Source organism: Diadema antillarum, unplaced genomic scaffold, assembly GCF_040938485.1.
Source record: "Diadema antillarum isolate AM-2024a unplaced genomic scaffold, OU_Dant_1.0 scf00000086, whole genome shotgun sequence".
NCBI classification, from domain to species: Eukaryota; Metazoa; Echinodermata; class Echinoidea; order Diadematoida; family Diadematidae; genus Diadema; species Diadema antillarum.
Window position 1 is genome coordinate 1,782,501 of NW_027270975.1, and position 18,667 is coordinate 1,801,167.

Sequence of the window (18,667 nt, forward strand, 5' to 3'; positions counted from 1 at the left end):
AGTGCACAGACTGTGAATACGGAAGCTTATCAAACGTTAGAATTTGAAAGGTTCGGCATCGTGCATGTGAGACATAGGATTCCATGGCGCCCATAGCGATTTTATACCAAGGTAGACAAACAGTGACTTGCTGCTATATGCCAGAAGCTTGTGGTTACTCTGAAACGTTATCCAACCATCCAGGGTCTTACGATAAACCAACGAAAGTTAAGACCTTATCTGCCGGGTGCATTTCTTCTCAGTAAATTATTTAAGCCACTGCAGAATAATTCGCACTTGGTAAAGGACAGAAGATACGGATGCGGAATGATATAATTTGACCACGATAACTCAATGATATTGCAACACGCGGTGATGCATGTATCAACTCGAAATCCACCGGCAGGGAAAGCCATGTGCAAGTGGCAACAGACGTTGTAATGTTTTGTTTGTTTGTTTGTTTGTTTGTTTGTTTGTTTGTTTGTTTGTTTGTTTGTTTTTGTGGTCAGTTTCAGTAGACCTACACATGCTGTCACGCCAAACAAAGAGAAATGTCTATGTTGTTGTTTGAAAGTTTTTATCGAAATATTAAATTGTGTACTATCATGAATCTAAATATGAAGCAAACAACACCTTATGCCTCCAACCGAAAAGGCGTGAAACTCTGCTCATTGTTCCTATAGAACTGGCCAAAGCACTTAAGTAGATTGTGATTACTGTTTCTGTCGTGAGAGCCTGAACCTTTTATTTTATTCTTTTTTTATTTTCGAGATGTAAATAAGGAAAATAGTCGCATTTCTATCATCGATAAGAATTAGCAGTCAAATTCTTTGTACACGGGATCTTCTATATACATTGCCATCACTTCTTCCGTAAAACCACAAATTGCTACCATCATACCACTTCATTCCCATCACGATCATCGATATCATCATCTTGGGAACAGCTTGTTACACACAAGGTTAAACTAACAAAAACATTATCGACACTACAATCCTTAAACACAGGCAAGTTTTATCCTTAGAAAAAAGACTTGATAAACACACTGTAACGTACTTCTTCCCATTTGACCAGATTTTCATGTGGATGTAATGTTTACTTGGATCGGAAATCTGTACAGTATGAAATCCTACAACATCAACTAAAACATGCTATCATAATATAGCCAAGACGAAGTATCAAATGTCTTTCTCGCATTCTCGGCAAATCTCGGCTTTGATGACCAAATAACAGACAATTACTTTAAGATGGAGTGTAATATATCACTGCATTCGTCTTTCTTTCTTTTTTTCTTTTTGCAAGATTGTTGGTTCGAAGTACATCGCACTCTCGCTTTCCATTTGTTTGTCTTGGCAAAAGAAGCATATTGGCGTCTCAGCTAGCACACGCAGCTAGAACGCGTTCCTCTAGTGGTAGGTCAATGCACGTACGTACATGGTGGGAACATTTTCTGTTCGGACGTTGAATAGGGCGTCCTTATGAACCGCCAATTCATTCAAGTGGAAAGTTTCATGATGTCACATGACCCATCTACTTGTCCATTTGCCTCGAATTAATCCTTTTTGTTAACGTCATTGGTGATTTGAAGAGGTTAGACGAAAAGGTTTAAAGTGCATGCTCCGCGCATGCGCATTGAATCGAACGTTACTTTGTCATGGACGCTTGTGAGTGGCCGCTCTCTGATTGGTTCGCCACAGGACAACTTGAGACTCGACAGCCCTTTTAACTTAAGCACCCACCGAATGTCCTTCAGTCAACATCGTGCGATGATAGAGCCTCGATAATTTGAGCATATTTACAAGTGGTGTATAATAAACCAGTATTTTGGATCTGAAAAAGATCAAGGACAGGCAGAATCTCCAGCATTAATCTACTTCGTTCGTCAATACTGTGAGTCACCAATAATTTATTTCCGGGCGTTTATCAGTCTTATATTCATATTTGTTGACATTTTCATTTCTACATGCTTTATATTTATTTCAGAGAATATCCCTCTTGGAACATCAAATTTTCTGTTTCCCTTTCCAATTTGTCAGTCATTTTTTCCTGTCTCTCTTTTTAATTGTTTTTTTTTTTTGGTACTTTGTCATATATCGGTATCTTCTTCTTTATTACCGGTTTCTTTCTTTCTTCTCCTTTATTCGTCCTCTTCATCCCCCCCCCCTCCATCTCCTCCTTTTCCTCTTCCTTCTTTGGTCCTCTGCCCCCTTCTAATCCTGTCTTCGCACCACCATTCTTCACAATGATGTGTCTGTTTATGTTTTTCTTTTAATGAGTCATCCCCACCCAAGAGAAATAATTACTCCTCAGCAAGTGTCAAGTGTTCATAAATAATATTCGATGAGCTTATTACTTTCGCACTATCTTGATCCCCTGAGGTAAGGCATTGTAGAAGACTACCTCACTTTTCATCTGGGCTTATCATCTGCCTCCTTTAAAGGAGCCAAGTTCACAATGATATATTCTTTTAGATTACGAATTTTCGAATATTTACGTCATTTGAAGTGTAACATTGCTTACAAACTATTCGACACAAAAGTTTCGTTTGTTATTATTTCCATAGCTGTCGTTTTCTGTCTTATATTGTCATTAATATTAATTGATGAAAGTTTGTCGGACGTGTAATTGCCAAAGTCAACAATTGTGCATCATCGATCGCTAGTTTCTAGTTGAACTAGCTCCACGGCGATCTCTCGGGGTTAGGTTTTCGGTTACAGTTCGTTATTTTGGAGGTTCGTTAATCCGAAAATATTTGGTACGTTATTAAGAGGATTCTGAAAGTAAAGCAAGGTTCGTTATTTCGAAAGTTCGTTAATCCGAAAATGAAAAAAAAAGTTCGTTATTCGGAAGATTCGTTAATCCAAAAATGACTAAAGGCATGTTATTCCGAGGGTTCGTTAATCCGAAAATTAAATAAGGTTCGTTATTCGGAAGGTTTGTTAATCCAAAAATGAATAAAGGTACGTTATTCCGAGGGTTCGTTAATCCAAAAATGAAATAAGATTTGCAAATCCGAAAAAGAACAGGGTTTGTTATTCGGGAAGTTCGTTCATCGAAAATGAAACGAAGTTTTTAATAACAAAAAAATGGCATAGACCTCCTTTAGTGACAAAATACCTTGATGTATTATTTTTAAAGGTAGGCTATTACGTAATGAGAATTTGATAAAAACACACACACGCACAGAAGTGTATATAACTCACGCAAACACACACGATACATATACTTATTGACGAATTGATTTGATTTGATTTGATTTTGATTTTATTTGAATTGGAATTGGAATGCAATCGTAATCTGTAAATGGTGTTATTGATGAAAAAAATATGCTTTTTTTTCTCTCTTCCTACTCCGTCTGCCACCCTTCCTTCCTCTTCTACATCATCATCAGGATGAGCCATGCATGACATAGATAGAATTATGATAAGAGGCAATTCAAAGGCATGCACAGAAAAAAAAATCACACATGCGTGTACGTATAAGAATCCTACGTGCTCCCCATTAACAAACCCTGATCGGAATAACGAACATTACCCGAGTTTTGTAAGGTTTGGGAGCAACACTAATGCTTCGGCAAACGGTTCGACGAAATTATCTATAGCAAACATGTCTTGGTGGGGCATCCTACGAGCAAGACATCCACGAATCCCAGGTCCCACGACCTCGACACTAGGCAAATAAGTCCCATATGATTCCAAGTACAGTGTATAGATTAAAAAAAAGTCCGCGAGATAAAGCCCGTCATGTAATGTCGGTCTGATGGGTTTTTTATGCTGAGTGTCAAACTATTTTTTTTTTTTTTTTTGCCTAGTGTCGGGTTCACGAGCCTTATTTGCCTTTGTGTCGACTCGTAGGCTGTATGACTCGTGGGTGTCGGGCTCGTAGCGCGCACCTATCTTGGCAACCTTGCACAAATTTATACGTTGTGACTTATCGGCCGAAGCTCGAACGATGTACGTTATCACCAAGGATACCTGGGATCTAAACACTTGTACTTTTCAGAATAGACTCAATATATCATCCACGTACAGATAATGATGCCATGGGCAAAAAAAGTAAAGATTGCACACAGAACACTTACCGAAGCCAGAACCATTTGAAAGCTAACACCTTGAAATACAAATGCCCTCAAGTATCTGTCTCTGAGTGTTGGGATCTTTTCCTACTAGTTTTTAGCCAGATGTTTTTCTACTATTTAGCCCACTAAAATTAGATATGGAGATATGTACATTTTTAATTGTAATGACGTAATTTTGTTAATAGCATTTAGCCATCATCGCCTGTTATACGGTCTTTACTTGTTTGTGCTACATTTTGTATTCATCCTTGGAGTTGGATAATTGTATGTAATCATATGTTTATATCGTATCATTCAGAATAGAATGTATAAAGTTTTCATTTCCTTATGGGTGGACCAGAGTTATAGTATTATCACCTAACACCCAGGCACCAAGTCATGTGACATGTAGCTCTCGTCAAATCAAAATACTGCCAACTTCAACAATTTCCTCCTCCTATGGACGACGATTCTTGATTTCTGTATGGACAACCAAGGGTCATTGCACTTCTGCAATCCCATTTCAGATCGACCTTCCACTGTACTTCTTTGTTTTGAAAACCAGAGTTCTTTCGAGAGGTTTGGTTGTCAATTACAAAGTTGAATATCAAAACTAAAACGCGGAGTGAAGACGAGACCAATTAGATCAGAGGAATGCAGTTCTCAGCAGGGTTTAAAGATAAAATTCTTAATATCAAGGAAGTAGAATTTGGCAGAACGTGGAATGAAGTTCGAATGTAAAAACTTTCCCATCTTGTTCTTCTTGTTCTTCTCCTTGTTCTTTTCTTTTTCTGCTGCTGCTTCTTCTACGCTTGGGAAAATATCCATCAATATTCGATTGAATAATTGTATTAATTACAAAAAAAAAAAGGCTTTGATAATTATATGACATTTACAACCAGTAGTCACACTGATGAATTGTTTCTTAAAAGCAAAATCTTAAAGTTGAAAGACTTACATTTATATCAATTATAGGACAAATCATTTATAATTTCAGAAAAAATAAGTTGCCAAAAGTATTTGACGATGTATTTTGTAGAAATGTCAGCGTTCATATAAGTACCCTACAAGACAATCCAGCGAGTATTTCATTTACCTTTACTCCGCACCATCTTCGTCCAGAATACATTGGATTCTGTTAATACAAGACCAGGCTTTTGCAATCAATTATGTGATGATCTAAGAAATGCATCAAGTCTTGCTGTCTTGCTGTACTCAAACAAAAATTAAAGACAATTTTGTTTTGTTTTTACATAATATTTGAATTATATTTTGTTTTATTTTTTTAACTTATTTGCATAATTTCTTGGAAGTAGATTACCATGCCCATGTCAATAGATAATGTCTGGCAATAGCTGGGCTGCGGACCTCTGCTTCCTGTCCAATAGTCCTTCCCACTCTCCTTCCTTCTTTTCGTCCTTCCTTCCTTCCTTCTTTCGTTTCTTCCTTCTCCGTCTAACTGCCCTTTCCTATCATTGTCTCTTGTTGTTTGTCCTGTCTAAGTCTTTGTTTTATCCGCATGTCTCTGTGCCTGTGTGTGTGTGTATGTGTGTGTGTTTCTGTTCCTTTACTTTTTTGTTTCTACTGTAAGTTCAATTTATTGAGTGGCCTAGATTTCTTCATGCCTGTCTTTTACGTGATATTCTATTTTCCAATTATACAATTGTTTTAAACAATTAGTTTCTACATGCATGCTTATACGTGTTTTATGTTGTGTAATTGTTTTCCTTGAAATTGCATCGAAACAAAAATTTAGTTCAGTTCAGTTCATTTATTTTCATTCTCATTTTTCTTCCAACAAAACATAGCACAGAATAAATCAGGTATTATATCATAAGCATATATACAGTGGAATGTGCAAAACGAAAATTAAGAAATAGAGATTTACATACATACCTGCAAAATACTAAGTTATGTTAGGAGAGAGTGAAAGAGAACTGAGAGGTCTACTAAAAAGCATGCTTGTACTTTGTGAACCACTCAAGTGTTTCTTTAAAAATACTTCCTGTAATTACAAATACTTAACACTAAAATAATTAAGACAGAATGGAACAAAACAGCAGAAACACAACAATATTGCATGACTAAACTGACGGAGATACGATTGGAAGGACTAGGGCAAAAACAAAATCAAAGGAAGAAAGGAAAGAGAGAGAGAGAGTTATATCATATGAAAGAGAATCATATTACGACATTGGAAATAGAATTTGATTTCAATGGAATTGAGCTGAAAATATTGAAATGCTACTGCTATTACTATACTTCTGTACACTTTTTAAGCTGCTATGGATGGCCGAACGTATTTCCGTTTGAGGGGGAAAATGCCCCCCCCCCCCAAATGGCTATGGTTATATACTATATAAAACAAAATAATATATACATTTGTTTGTCATTCCTATCAAAAATACATTCCCTCGACATGTTATTAATATTTGATATGTTAAGGGGAATATCATTACCCATGTCTTTTGAAGGAGATAAGTCATGTACCCTTTCATTATGCTCGAAAAATATAAAATTCATGTTGGCTCCCTCTGTATTTTCTTTGTATCGTTCCGCTACTTTGACGTCACGAACCATTGTGGCCTTCATATCGGGCGATACGACGGCACATGGAATAAACTGAAATTTTGACAAATAATGACTCTTGCACGGATTGCTTGATCTTACTCAAACTTCAATTAAAATGTGCTTTCACCGATATTTCTGCCTTCAATAAATCAACAGTTATTTCCCCTTTAACGGCTATGAGTTCTCCTCATTTGTATATAAACGTAGCCTGTAATCGTGTCAACAGTCAGAATAAGTGCTAATCGATACGGGTTACATGAGTTCACACATGAATTATACAGCCTGGGCGGTGAAAGGAGTATCAAATTCGTGATACATGATATACATTGTTATACGCCTGTGATACTTTCCAGCTACCAGCACATCACGCTTTATGTGTTCATAATCCGTGTTTATCTCTCCTGTGAGCGGCTTAACAGTTACACCTATAGACGAGCCATACGGTTTATATGTGATTGACTTCTGTTCTGAAGTCTGTGATAAAGAGGACTATTTCAGATTCAGACCAGTTGAAAGTTCGACTGAAAAGAGAGTTTATTTTTTCTAAGCATGCGCAACGAAGAAATTTTGATCAAGATCGGATGAAAATTGAAATTGTGAAGCTTTCACAAAACGGTTATTGAACAATCAATGTGTATACGCAAAAATTATGATGTCATCCCCTCAGGACCTGCCATTCAGTCAAAACATAAAACTGTATAATCTGCAGTTGTTCGTTCAAACGATCAGTCTGAAATTCTGATATTTATCTGACCGTTCACTATTTGGAAGATATCTAATCAGGAATAACATGATGTTATGTTTTGCAATTTTCTAGCAGGAACGCTGAATTTTCATTTTTTTTTTCAATTCAATAGTTTATTTATTTCCATCATAAAAAAGGGAACATGATCCAAAGTGGTACAATTTTTCAATTTGTCTTTCATTCGTCTGATAAAGTCATTTTTTATATGTACGAATGATGTCATAAAAAGAAACAATGCATTTTACCATGGCAACAAAAATAGTAAATAATCATAACGATGGAAAACAGTGTTCCACTAAAAAGCCAAGCTTGTAAGACGTGGAACACTGGAACAAAACAACAACACCAATTTGTTATACCAATAAAACATATTAATTTTAAATTCTTCTATTTACTATTGTACATTTACTCATTGATATATGATGCTGGTACTATAAACAATACTTACTATGCTTTTAGAATGCAAACATATAAACTATATATCATAATTATCACATTTATGGCACAGACATTATAGGGCTAGGTATGCCAGGAAAATTGACCAGAAAGGAAGATATACAATCGGCCACACAAAACATAACGACAACAGCAACAATTTTTCTTTGTACAAGATCAATAGAAAACTTTGAGCTGATGACGTCATCAGCTCACTCATCTACGTAATCATATCAACTGTTCAAAAACCGTTTTGCAAAAATTAGCAACTTTTTACTGTTCTAAAATTACCCCATTAAAGTAAGCGAATTACAATCTTCATTTCATTTTATTTCATTTCATTTATTAAGTTTCCACACAAATCCAATCTTCGACTGGTCATACCCTTTCATTCGATTTCGCTCAAACTTTCACTGATATTTTTCTCCTTTTTGCTACATGCATTTGACAGAAATTACTCTAAAGGTGAAATTGATGTGGTTGGATTGTAACGAATGAAGCTTGTTGACCATATACAATTTAAACTTGTCCATATTTAGCATTTAATTTCATTTTAAATTTCATGGCAAACTTTGTAATTCAATTTCAGGATTGCAGTAAGTAGATAAAATGCTTTACGGAGATCTACCTTTTAAGATTCTTCCACTACTTATATCATAAGAACTATATATATTATAGTAGGACTATTATTCCTACTCCTTATATGAAGATATTCTTTAGAGTTAACAGTATAGGTGAGATACGTGTTTGTAAACATGCTGCCAGAAACAACAGTTACTTCTTCTGTAATTGTTACACTGCAAAGTTTGGCATATGATTTCAGTAACACGAACATGTACAGTCGTATTATAATGCTGAATAAATGGTTTTATTGATGAATACGCAAGAATGAATACATTAATGAATGGAAGATTTAATAATACGAGTGTCTGTGAACTTACTAAAGTACAAGATAAAGGTACTGACAAATAATTGGACCACATCACTTCCCTGACTTCCCCGTAGATAGGAATTAGGTGACCTTGGGTCTAGTGACACTGTTGTTCAGTAGAGTATGATGTGGTATGTTTGTCACGAACGTGACATTGTTTCCTTCTAATTAACCTTGACTTTCTCTCAACTTTGTGTTTCAAAACCAAATTTTCACCAGCTCTACTTTCTATCCTTCGATGATGTCATCACTTCACTAATATTAGGGGATTTCCCCCAATGGTGTCCGTCATGAAGACGCTCCTTTTCCACCGGGCAGTACGGAAATTCAAAACGTACACAACCAGCAGCCCGGTAGCGAAAGGGTCAACTATGTAGCCTAGTATCAGACGCCAGTAAAATTGTCCCTTCTTTGACCACTACACGCTATCCATAGCAGGACACTCTTTCTTATCTCTTATTTCACAACATATTACCATACTTGTTTTATTCACTATCGAGTGTGAACTGCTGTGTCGGGTTGAATACAGCTGACATGCAAAAGGCAGTTTTTTCTATGATGCCTCTGTGAAAGATGCATAAACACAAAGTAAGAAATTAATTTGTTTACATCTTTATAAAAGCCTGGAACAGATTCTGTGTAACACAGTTCCCCGAAATCGTCGACATAATTGTATTTAGAAATGTCGTCATTGTTACTGCAGTGGGGTTTTGGGTTCCTACCTGTTGGGCTTGTTGGTAATGCTGTTGTTGTTGTTGTTTTCAGGGGTGATACGAGAAGCCACTTGTACGATATAAAAGCTGATGTGTCTTGTAGTCATGATCATAATTATGTCAGAGTCCCTAACGTGGTAACAAAGTCGGTGCTATTCATTCCCTCTTGATTGAATGATTTTGCCGTCATTGTTTCGCGAGTTCTTGTAAGTATACAATTCTTTCTCCTCGTAAATCACTTGATAGATCACTGGAGTTCGTTGACTCGATATCATAATAACTTTCATCTCCTCTGCCAAGAATATCATGTCATTCGTCTAGATACTTGCTTCATTTGAATTGTTGTGATTATAAACAGACCTAATTCACTCGACAGCATCTCAGCTATTTTAGTCCTGCACCTTCATCTCTCTCCCTGTATCCCCCCCCCCCTCTCTCTCTCTCTCTCTTTATCATCAGGACCTAAACTTTGCTTCGATTCGCTTTCTTCGTGTATTCTTTGTTTGATATTTTCCTGTATATGTCTGTTCTGTTTAAACAACTTCCTGAAGAACACGGACGCTGTTTACGATGTTGATCTTTCAAAATATTCTAAACAGATCACTATGATCTCATCCACGCGATATAAACTAATGCAAACACAGCTGAAGAGGCAAAAGAATAATAACATAATTTGTTCCTCTTTAATCATCATACTATGTATATAGATACACACAATTGTTGTCATAATGGATTGACCATCTGCAATTTTATGAGTGAAAAAAAAGGGGTTCGCCGCGAGTAGACAAGGACTCTGGGTCACTCCAGAGATGACGAATTAAGAAATTTATGAATTAATGTACGCTTGCATCAATGAAGTGGGGATCCTTTTCTCTTTTTTGTTGTTGTAAAACAAAACAAAAACAAAACCAGCATAAAAGATGAAATCTCTTCAGGAAAGCCGTATACAGGTTCGCAAAGTTCTGGATAAAGAAGACAAAACTAAATGGAAATTTCTTTACTTTTTTGCTCCTTTATTTCGCACCCTATATTGTATGTCTTCAAATTATTTTGTTCTTAATGTCTGTGTCTCTTATGAATCAAGTTTGTGGGGTTTTTTTTAAGTCCATCACAGTTAAAGAAACCTATTGCTTGTTCGATGCATGTAGCGTTTATAGGCCTACTTGATAATCACCATAGAAACCTAAGAAAACTTTCTCTTGACTGTATTAATCATCCATAAATTTAAGGAGATTCAATGATGTTTGTTAGCACTGAGACCGAAAGTGAAAGTCAACAAACTATGATTTCCGCCTAAAAACGGCACAATTTGTTTCCCGCTTTGTCAGTTTACTAGAGATCAGTCTCTTGTTGTATTTATCTCAATCATGCAGACAAAGACAACATGGCAACGATGCAGTCTGGATCAGCGACCACCCCGACGTGGACCACCGACGTAATGTCGACCAACACCACGGAGGAGTCTAACGATGAATACCACGTCGAGATTTTCGAAGCAATTATCTACATTTTCGTCATGGTCGGTGCCTTCTTCGCCAACGTCGTCGCAATAACGACGATCTTGAAGACGAAGGCCCTTCGACGCAACCACCACAACCTCCTGATCCTGAATCTCAACATCATTGACCTCGGTGTGACGCTGCTCAGTATGACGTTCTCAGTCGGATCGTTCTTCGACGACGGCTGGTCATTGAAAAACAGCTACCCTCTCTGTCGGGTTAGTTCGACGAGTGAATTTTTAATGATTTCGCTCTTTGTGTATCTGAATTGCCGTAATCGCATTGTTTTGGTTTTTTTTTTATATCACTACCAAAATGTTGCCAATTACATGTAATAAAAAGTTGTAACGTTAGGAAAGCCTAGGTGAATGTCAAAAGCAATCACATAAAAAAAGAATAAGATCCCCACGCATCACGCTTGAATGAAGAAAAAGTCACGTGACTACCTGTTAATGTTAGAATGTCTCAGAATTTGATTACTATTAACAAGGAAATACTGTCCAGTACGCAAAAGCCCTCACAACATGCGTGTTAAAAGTGTGTCAGGACTTCTGTTGACATTCATTCGAGATTTTAGCAATATTTTCAATATCAGTATTGAACTGTTTGAAATTGTGTGGATATCCCGAACAATTGATACTGCTGCACTGCTTTCTCAAATAACATATATGATTTGTATATGTAAAATGAGAATATTGGCCGAGTTATGACTAAGGAAGTGTAAGTAGACCAAGACACGCGATTGTTTGTTTGTTCATTATCTTTTGTTTTTGTTTAGATTGTGAGACAATGACTTACCTTTTGACCGAACATTGACACACTTTTCTCCTTTGAGACAAAGTTTCACGACCTCTCTCTCGAAAGTTGGCAAGTTATGGCGATATTACATAGGCCAACTGGAATTTGCCCATTCTCTGCTTATCATGATATTGTCTCTCTAGTCTGTGTATATGACTGAACAAAGTAAATTCTTGTCGTAATCACAGCCTGATTTCTTCTAAAGGAAATGCAAGCTAGAGTGAGGCTTCTCAATACGAGCCGTCGTGTCTATACCACTGAATTAACGTCGAAATGATTTGGGATCCTCTCAATGATTATTTACATAAAGAATACATAGAATGACCATGACATGTTTATTACACACTGTCGACAGCGTGTCGCCGAAGAGAAATTGTAACTTATCATATTGTCATAAAAATGTTATTTCGGGTTTTTTTTTTCTCTCGATTTCGCTTGTTAAAATCATAAAACAATGACTATTGCTTTTGTTATAACTTCCAGTTGCCATAAAGGAGTTTAATTGTTTTTCTCTTTCATTCTCTCTAATGTATCATATTTGTAGCTCAATGGCTTTTTTGCTATGACATTCACCGTCGGAAACTTCACCTCAACCATGTGTATCGCGATCGACCGTTATGTGACCGTCGTGTGGTCGAAGCGATTCCCGCCAACCAGACGACGCGTCGTCTGCTTGCTCGTCATCAACTGGGTCATATCTGTCCTCTTCGCCACTTTCCCCACGGCCGAAATCCTCTCCAAGTTTGTATACACCCGTGCGACTCACCATTGTTCCCCGGCATGGCAAAACTGTGCCTATTACATTATTTGGTTCATTTACATTTACGCCGTAACGGTTCCAGTCATGGCCTTCTGCTATGGATGTGTCTTCCGTGTCATACGCAAACAGGACAGAAACCTGCGAGCCTACGAGCAGGGGGCGAAGAACCCGGGATTCTCCGATGGAGAAGGAGGGACATCCGGTGAAAAGAGTCGGGAAGACACATCGGAATCAGCTTCCGATGTGGAAACAAAGTCGAGATTGAGACGGGTGCTGCAGGACAGACAGAACCGTAACATCAACCGTTTTGACCGTCCTTCCAACGGTTCCAGCTCCGGGGTGTATTCTCAAGAAGAACACCGCCGTGTATCGTTCAGGATGAATCCCATCTACCGCGGAGCGCAAAATGGTGGCAGCACAGAGTCACCAAAGACAGACCAAGGCATCTCACCAGCCGGAGAGCTCTACTCAGACGGTCAGAACCCATCCATCCACATGGATCGTAAGGAGAGATCCAGTCTCAGGAAGCAACCTAGCGTGAAGTCCAAGGTTGAAGAGCCCAATAACATGGAGATTTGTGGTGGTCAGCGTGACATCCAGACCACGACCATTGAAGACCCCGCTGAGAGGAAACGGAAGAGAAGGGAGAAACGACGGCTGATCAAGAAGCAGAAACTCGGTCTTGACAAGCAGGTTGCTTTGACAGGTTGGTTCAGTTCATAATGAACGTACAATCTTCAAACCTCATTATCATTTAATATCAAAACTCTGTCAGCTTTATTTATGAAACATAAGATTTTAGCTACTGCTCCGTGCCAGTTACGTCTAAATTGTTATTTTCGGCAGATATTTCTGTTGTGCAAGCTATTATAATTATCTGTCATCAACATTTAACTGACTCATTCGACCACATTTCTTGTAAGCCAAGGCTGTCTCTAACTCCTTGTATGATATAGTGTCTGTATTAATATCTAACAAGTATCACTCCCGCATAAATCCCAACCGTAATATTCAATTTCTTGACCAAGAAGCCTCAGTACCAGTTAACTTGAAAGACGAGGTCAAAAAGACAACTGATGAGACACTTTGTTTATTTCCTTTCGTATTTTTTATTCACAGGTGTCTTGCTCGTTTTGACAACAGTTCTCTGTTGGACTCCATACAACATCGTCCATGCCTGCTTTTTAGACATCAAACTCAGTCACCTTGCCGAGTCTTTAACGATGTGGATCGCTTACCTCAACTCCCTCCTCGACCCTCTCATTTACACATTCATGAATCGAAAGGCGCGCGCGGCGAGAAAAGAATACACTCAGAGCTATCGCAAAGCTCTCTCGGAAGCTAGCGGACATTGCGCAGATGGTATGAGGAGTTTTGGAACGCGCATCTTGGACAGGGTGACTGGCGGTAAGGAACACCGGCAGACAGCCGGGAGCGAGTCATGAATGAGAGATTTGAGCGGGAAGCACCAGGAGAGGCATACATTTCTCTCATCAGGATCTCTCCCGTGTTTCATGGTGGAGCGCATGTAGTAATGAAAGTCCCATAACGGATAATGGAGGCATAAATCGTTGGTTTTCCCCCTAGATTCGGCGACACCAGAGCTATGTCTCCGACACATCCTGGCTAGAAGAGGGAAACTATATCGGTAGCCGTATACAGCATCAACGGAAAACATCACTTTTCGCCCACGGTTTCATTTTCGAATGATAATCCGATGCCTTCTAGCCAAATATCCTTTGAAGTCCCCACTGAATGGACAAACTGATGGGAGTTGCCAATTTGGTGATCTCCGGTATGCTAATAAATCTCACCAACCACCCACACACCTCATCCCGGATGGTGATTTGGCTCAAACGGCAGCGCAGTCAAATAGCTCGGGTTCGAGTCCCAAGTCTAGCTGAGCAATGTTTAATGTAATCTGTGGTATGAGATGCAAAACATACTGTCCCTTATTTTAGGACAGTAAAGAGATGGAAGCCCTCTGTGTGAGGGGGTCACTTCTCAGCTGAGTAAAAGACACCATTTCACTTCGTCTCAAAGAGCAGGGTGGTAACACGGTATCTCAGCACCATAAAACGGGCGAACGATGCAGACAGCTCGTGGTACGCCCTAGGTGAGTGTGAGTCGGCAGACGGTATGACCATGGGGTTAATGTACTACAGCTTCATGGTATATAGTAGTAGCCTATCAACAACTAGTAAGCACAATGCACCATGATAATCAGAACAGTCACCCCGCGGGAGATTTAAGCAACTGTCGTCTGGTAAGACGTCTACTGAGGCAGGAGTGACGTCCACACTCTCTTCAAAAAATCTTGCCGCTACTTGTAAATTTGCTGAGTATGTAAATGGCTAAAAAAAAATATCAAAATGGACCAAAGGTTTTTATCATGTTTGTACAAATCAGTACTGGCGCGAGTTTGAACATAATATAAGCTCATTTGTAAAGCTAAATTGACGAAAATACTTCTTTAAATAAATGTATGTATTGTTATTAAAGTTACATTTTGTGTATCACAGTCACAGTGATCAGTTGTCAGTCTTCTTGACCATTTTAAACAATCACAATGGAAAACACTCTAGATAATCAAACACAATTCATGTACTCTCAAGTACGTGGTTTGCTGGTGAATATTAATATTGTATGGTAATTCAAAATCACACACACACAACGCAACACACACACGCACATACAAATATTTTGGTCTAGATACGGACACACACAAGTATCTACAATCTTAACACCTCACCTCTCACTGTATATTTTCACCACTTTTTCTTTTTGTTTTCTTTTTGAAACAGACAAGAAGATATCAATAGTGTCCATTCTTTCTTACGGGCACTGTATAGTGACTCCATTTTGGACAGTGCCATGTGGCGAATGATAATATATCGGGTTTGGGGTTTGTATCAACCGGTTTTACGTGTTACATGACACCTACAGAAAAAATAGACAGAACTCCCAACCGGATCTCCGCACCATATGACCTTTGGTGGAAGAAGTGGATATCATGACAAACCTTTCTGTTTGCACTATGGTGAATTATGACAAACTTATAACCAAGCAGTGAACTCTTAAAAGAAGAAGAAGAAAGAAACTTAGAGACATGGAACTGTAGTTCCATGCTTTAGGTTCTGAAACTCAACTCAAACCGTTGTGTAAGCATTTTAAAACTCTGATAGAACAATTTCCGTGGATGCTGTGTGATGTCTTTGCTTGTCCGCCAATTAATCATGAAACAACTACAACCATGAAATGAAGAAACGTATGCATTTTATTGAAATGTGATATCGGAAAATAAGTGATATAAATTTGCTGACGCTGTTGTCTAGCAACTGACAAATTTGACTCCATCCTATACTTGAAATTTCTTCATTGTTTCCTTTTCGTTTTCACTAAGACAGGTGAAGTCAGTTATGGAGGACTACACATGGCCTGATTTATGATCGGTAATTAATGTGTCAATTGTAGAGTATTTCACTTCTTTGACTGTCAAATAGACACAATTTTGAAACGGTGAAAAATGTTGAAATCGGATAGTTTTTCTCCTTTTTTGTAAAGACTCCTGTTCTCGCCTGTTAAAAGTGTATCTAAATTTCTAAATTTGTATAGAAGACAATATATTTCTTGTCATTGCTTTTTTTTTTTGCTAATGTATTTGCAAAGGTCTTCCATTAGCGTTTGTGTGTGGGTGTGTGAGAGTGTGTTCTTCTTTTTTTTTAAAGAAATCACTAAAAGTTTAGGGAATAACGGTTTATGAACGCCACATGATTTTATTGCGAACTTACAACGCGAGCTTAGTTATGAGAAACGCAGTTTTGTGTGTCGATGGTTGCAGCGGGCTGCTTTATCTAGCAAATCCATTCCTTGTTAATAACACAGTTCTTTTTTACTTACTTATTTGATTTGATATCGTATATAATGCGTTGTATAATATTGTAGTATTGTATATTGTGTAATATATTGTAATGTATTGAAATATGTGAATGCATTGTCTTATAGTTTCATATTTGTTTTATCATGTGAATTGTGCCATAAAGTGGCAATGCCGCACACTGTGATGGAGTTGATTGAATAATGTTAATCTAGTGCGCCTTGAGAAGATGTCCATGTACATTGCAATTGTTCGAAAGTATGAGTCAGAATGGCATTCTTGAAAATGTGGATTTGAGGCCACAGTTTTAAGATCCAATAGTTCGTCGGGTTACCGTCTACGAGGTATATAAGCATCTTGTATATAAGCCATCATCATTATACAGAAATAGCAACGGGTCTAAAGCGTGTGTATATTTTGGTCAGTCGGTCAGTTTTTATGTCGGCTATCATTCCACAGTTTAATCAGGGTGCATGTACATGTACTAGACAAGATTTCTGTGGTGGATAATGATATGCATTTGATGATTTTTTAATGCTCTGTGGCTTTAATGATCGCAATAAATAAAATCTGGACGAGAAATGCACGGACGTGTGTGTTCATTGCAGTCCCAAACAACATATAGCCAGTGGTACGGAGTACGTTGATTGTAATGACGATGATGATGATGATGATGATGATGATGATGATGACGATGATGATGACGATGATGATGACGATGATGATGACGATGATGTTGATGATGGTGATCTGGGATGCTGCTGCTACTGATATAGCCTTTCGTCAAGCCCTGTCTTTTGTGCTTATATTCGACATCACGTCAGAGAATTAGCGGTTAAAGGCAATGGGTGAGCGCTAAACCGTGGGGCCACTCTTTATACACTCCTTTGCCCGTTCATCCCTTTTCTTCGTTATTAGAATAAAACGTGCGAAATGGAATATAAACCTTAGTCACAAGGCCTTAATAAAGGCTAGAATAGTGATGATGTTGCAAGTTATGACGAAGCCGATTATGAAGATAAATGTGTCGTGGATTTATCGTTCTACAAAAGACGATGACTAGGAAATAGGCCTTGGGGAAGTGTGAATGACGTGTTGAGGAGAAATGAGAGATACTTAGATAAACTGACTATTATTGTAGACAGAGACGTAGCTGAGCTCCAAAGGCGTAACAGTAAAGTAAGTTGGTCACAGAGTCTCCAAATTGGTCACGTCGATGACAATACTAAGAAGGGTGGATGACCAACCTCTGATAATTTTTATGGAATGTCGATGATGATAATGAATGTCGAAGAGAAAGTTTTGGTAATGATCGCATAATATTGTGAGGATGAATTATGATCCATTATACCATCATGAGTTATACTCTTCTTACTTAACCATCATTTTTAACGGTTTCTTATCAGCAGCAGCAACAACAACAAAAGAAACGTATAGAGGTTAAAGCCAAGATATGAAAGGAAATAAATCAACAAATCGAATGTAACATTCCAAAATACTGCATTGCTTGAAAGTAATTTGCCTCTCTTTATACAATTATGAATTTCCAAATATTTTAGGCTTTATCATTACGTTCGTCATGTTTGCGTTGGTAGATGATTAATATTTTAACGTTCTCCTAGATAAATCGCTGATACTTACTAAAGCAGCAACGTTTCCAACTACAGTTTTAGGCGATAAAACATAAACTTTCCATCATGAATGCCCCGAAGAGCAGTAAATCATTGTCTGAACTGGTGATAGGAATTCTTCCGACATGCATCCATTCGGCTGGTTGCCTAGCAACGCCATCAGAAGATGAGGGGTTATTTCGAGACTGTGACGTAGAGGCATGATTTTAGTATCAATGAATGTCATGCATTGCCGGCTGCATAGTACATCTTCTTACAGTTTTGAGGATTTATTCGAACATTACGTTTGCCTCTGTCTCATTCATTATCTCCTAACATAAGCCACCATTGGTTAACATAAAGGGGAAAAATGCATTTCATCCATTACTTGCCTTTTATATAATCAGGATTCAATTTCAATTCAATTCAATTCAATTCAATGGTTTATTTATTTCCATTAAAGAATATAAGAAAACATGATTCAAAGCAGTACAAATTGTCAATTTGACTTTCATTCATCTGATATTACAGTTCGTCGAATACAATATGAAGTATATGTACGAATGATATTATAAAAAATAATAAGCAATGTACACTTTGTCATGTAGATTATGCGTACATGTATGACATATACTTGTATAATCTCTCTTAATGTGGGTAGATGTGGAAAAGATGGTTATACATTAATTTCT

The 18,667-nt window shown here is 37.8% G+C and overlaps 1 protein-coding gene across 1 annotated transcript in view; it reads left to right on the top strand.

The window, feature by feature from the left end:
- Positions 1–14,812, top strand: part of LOC139717962 (alpha-2 adrenergic receptor-like) — an 18,896-nt gene extending 4,084 nt beyond the window's left edge. Inside the window, exons 2-4 of the mRNA XM_071629446.1 lie at positions 10,805–11,148; positions 12,273–13,194; positions 13,608–14,812. Coding sequence (XP_071485547.1) covers positions 10,816–11,148; positions 12,273–13,194; positions 13,608–13,933 — 1,581 coding nt within the window. The 5' untranslated portion in view covers positions 10,805–10,815 and the 3' untranslated portion in view covers positions 13,934–14,812. The remainder of the gene's footprint in view (positions 1–10,804; positions 11,149–12,272; positions 13,195–13,607) is intronic.
- The last annotated feature ends 3,855 nt before the right edge of the window (positions 14,813–18,667 follow it).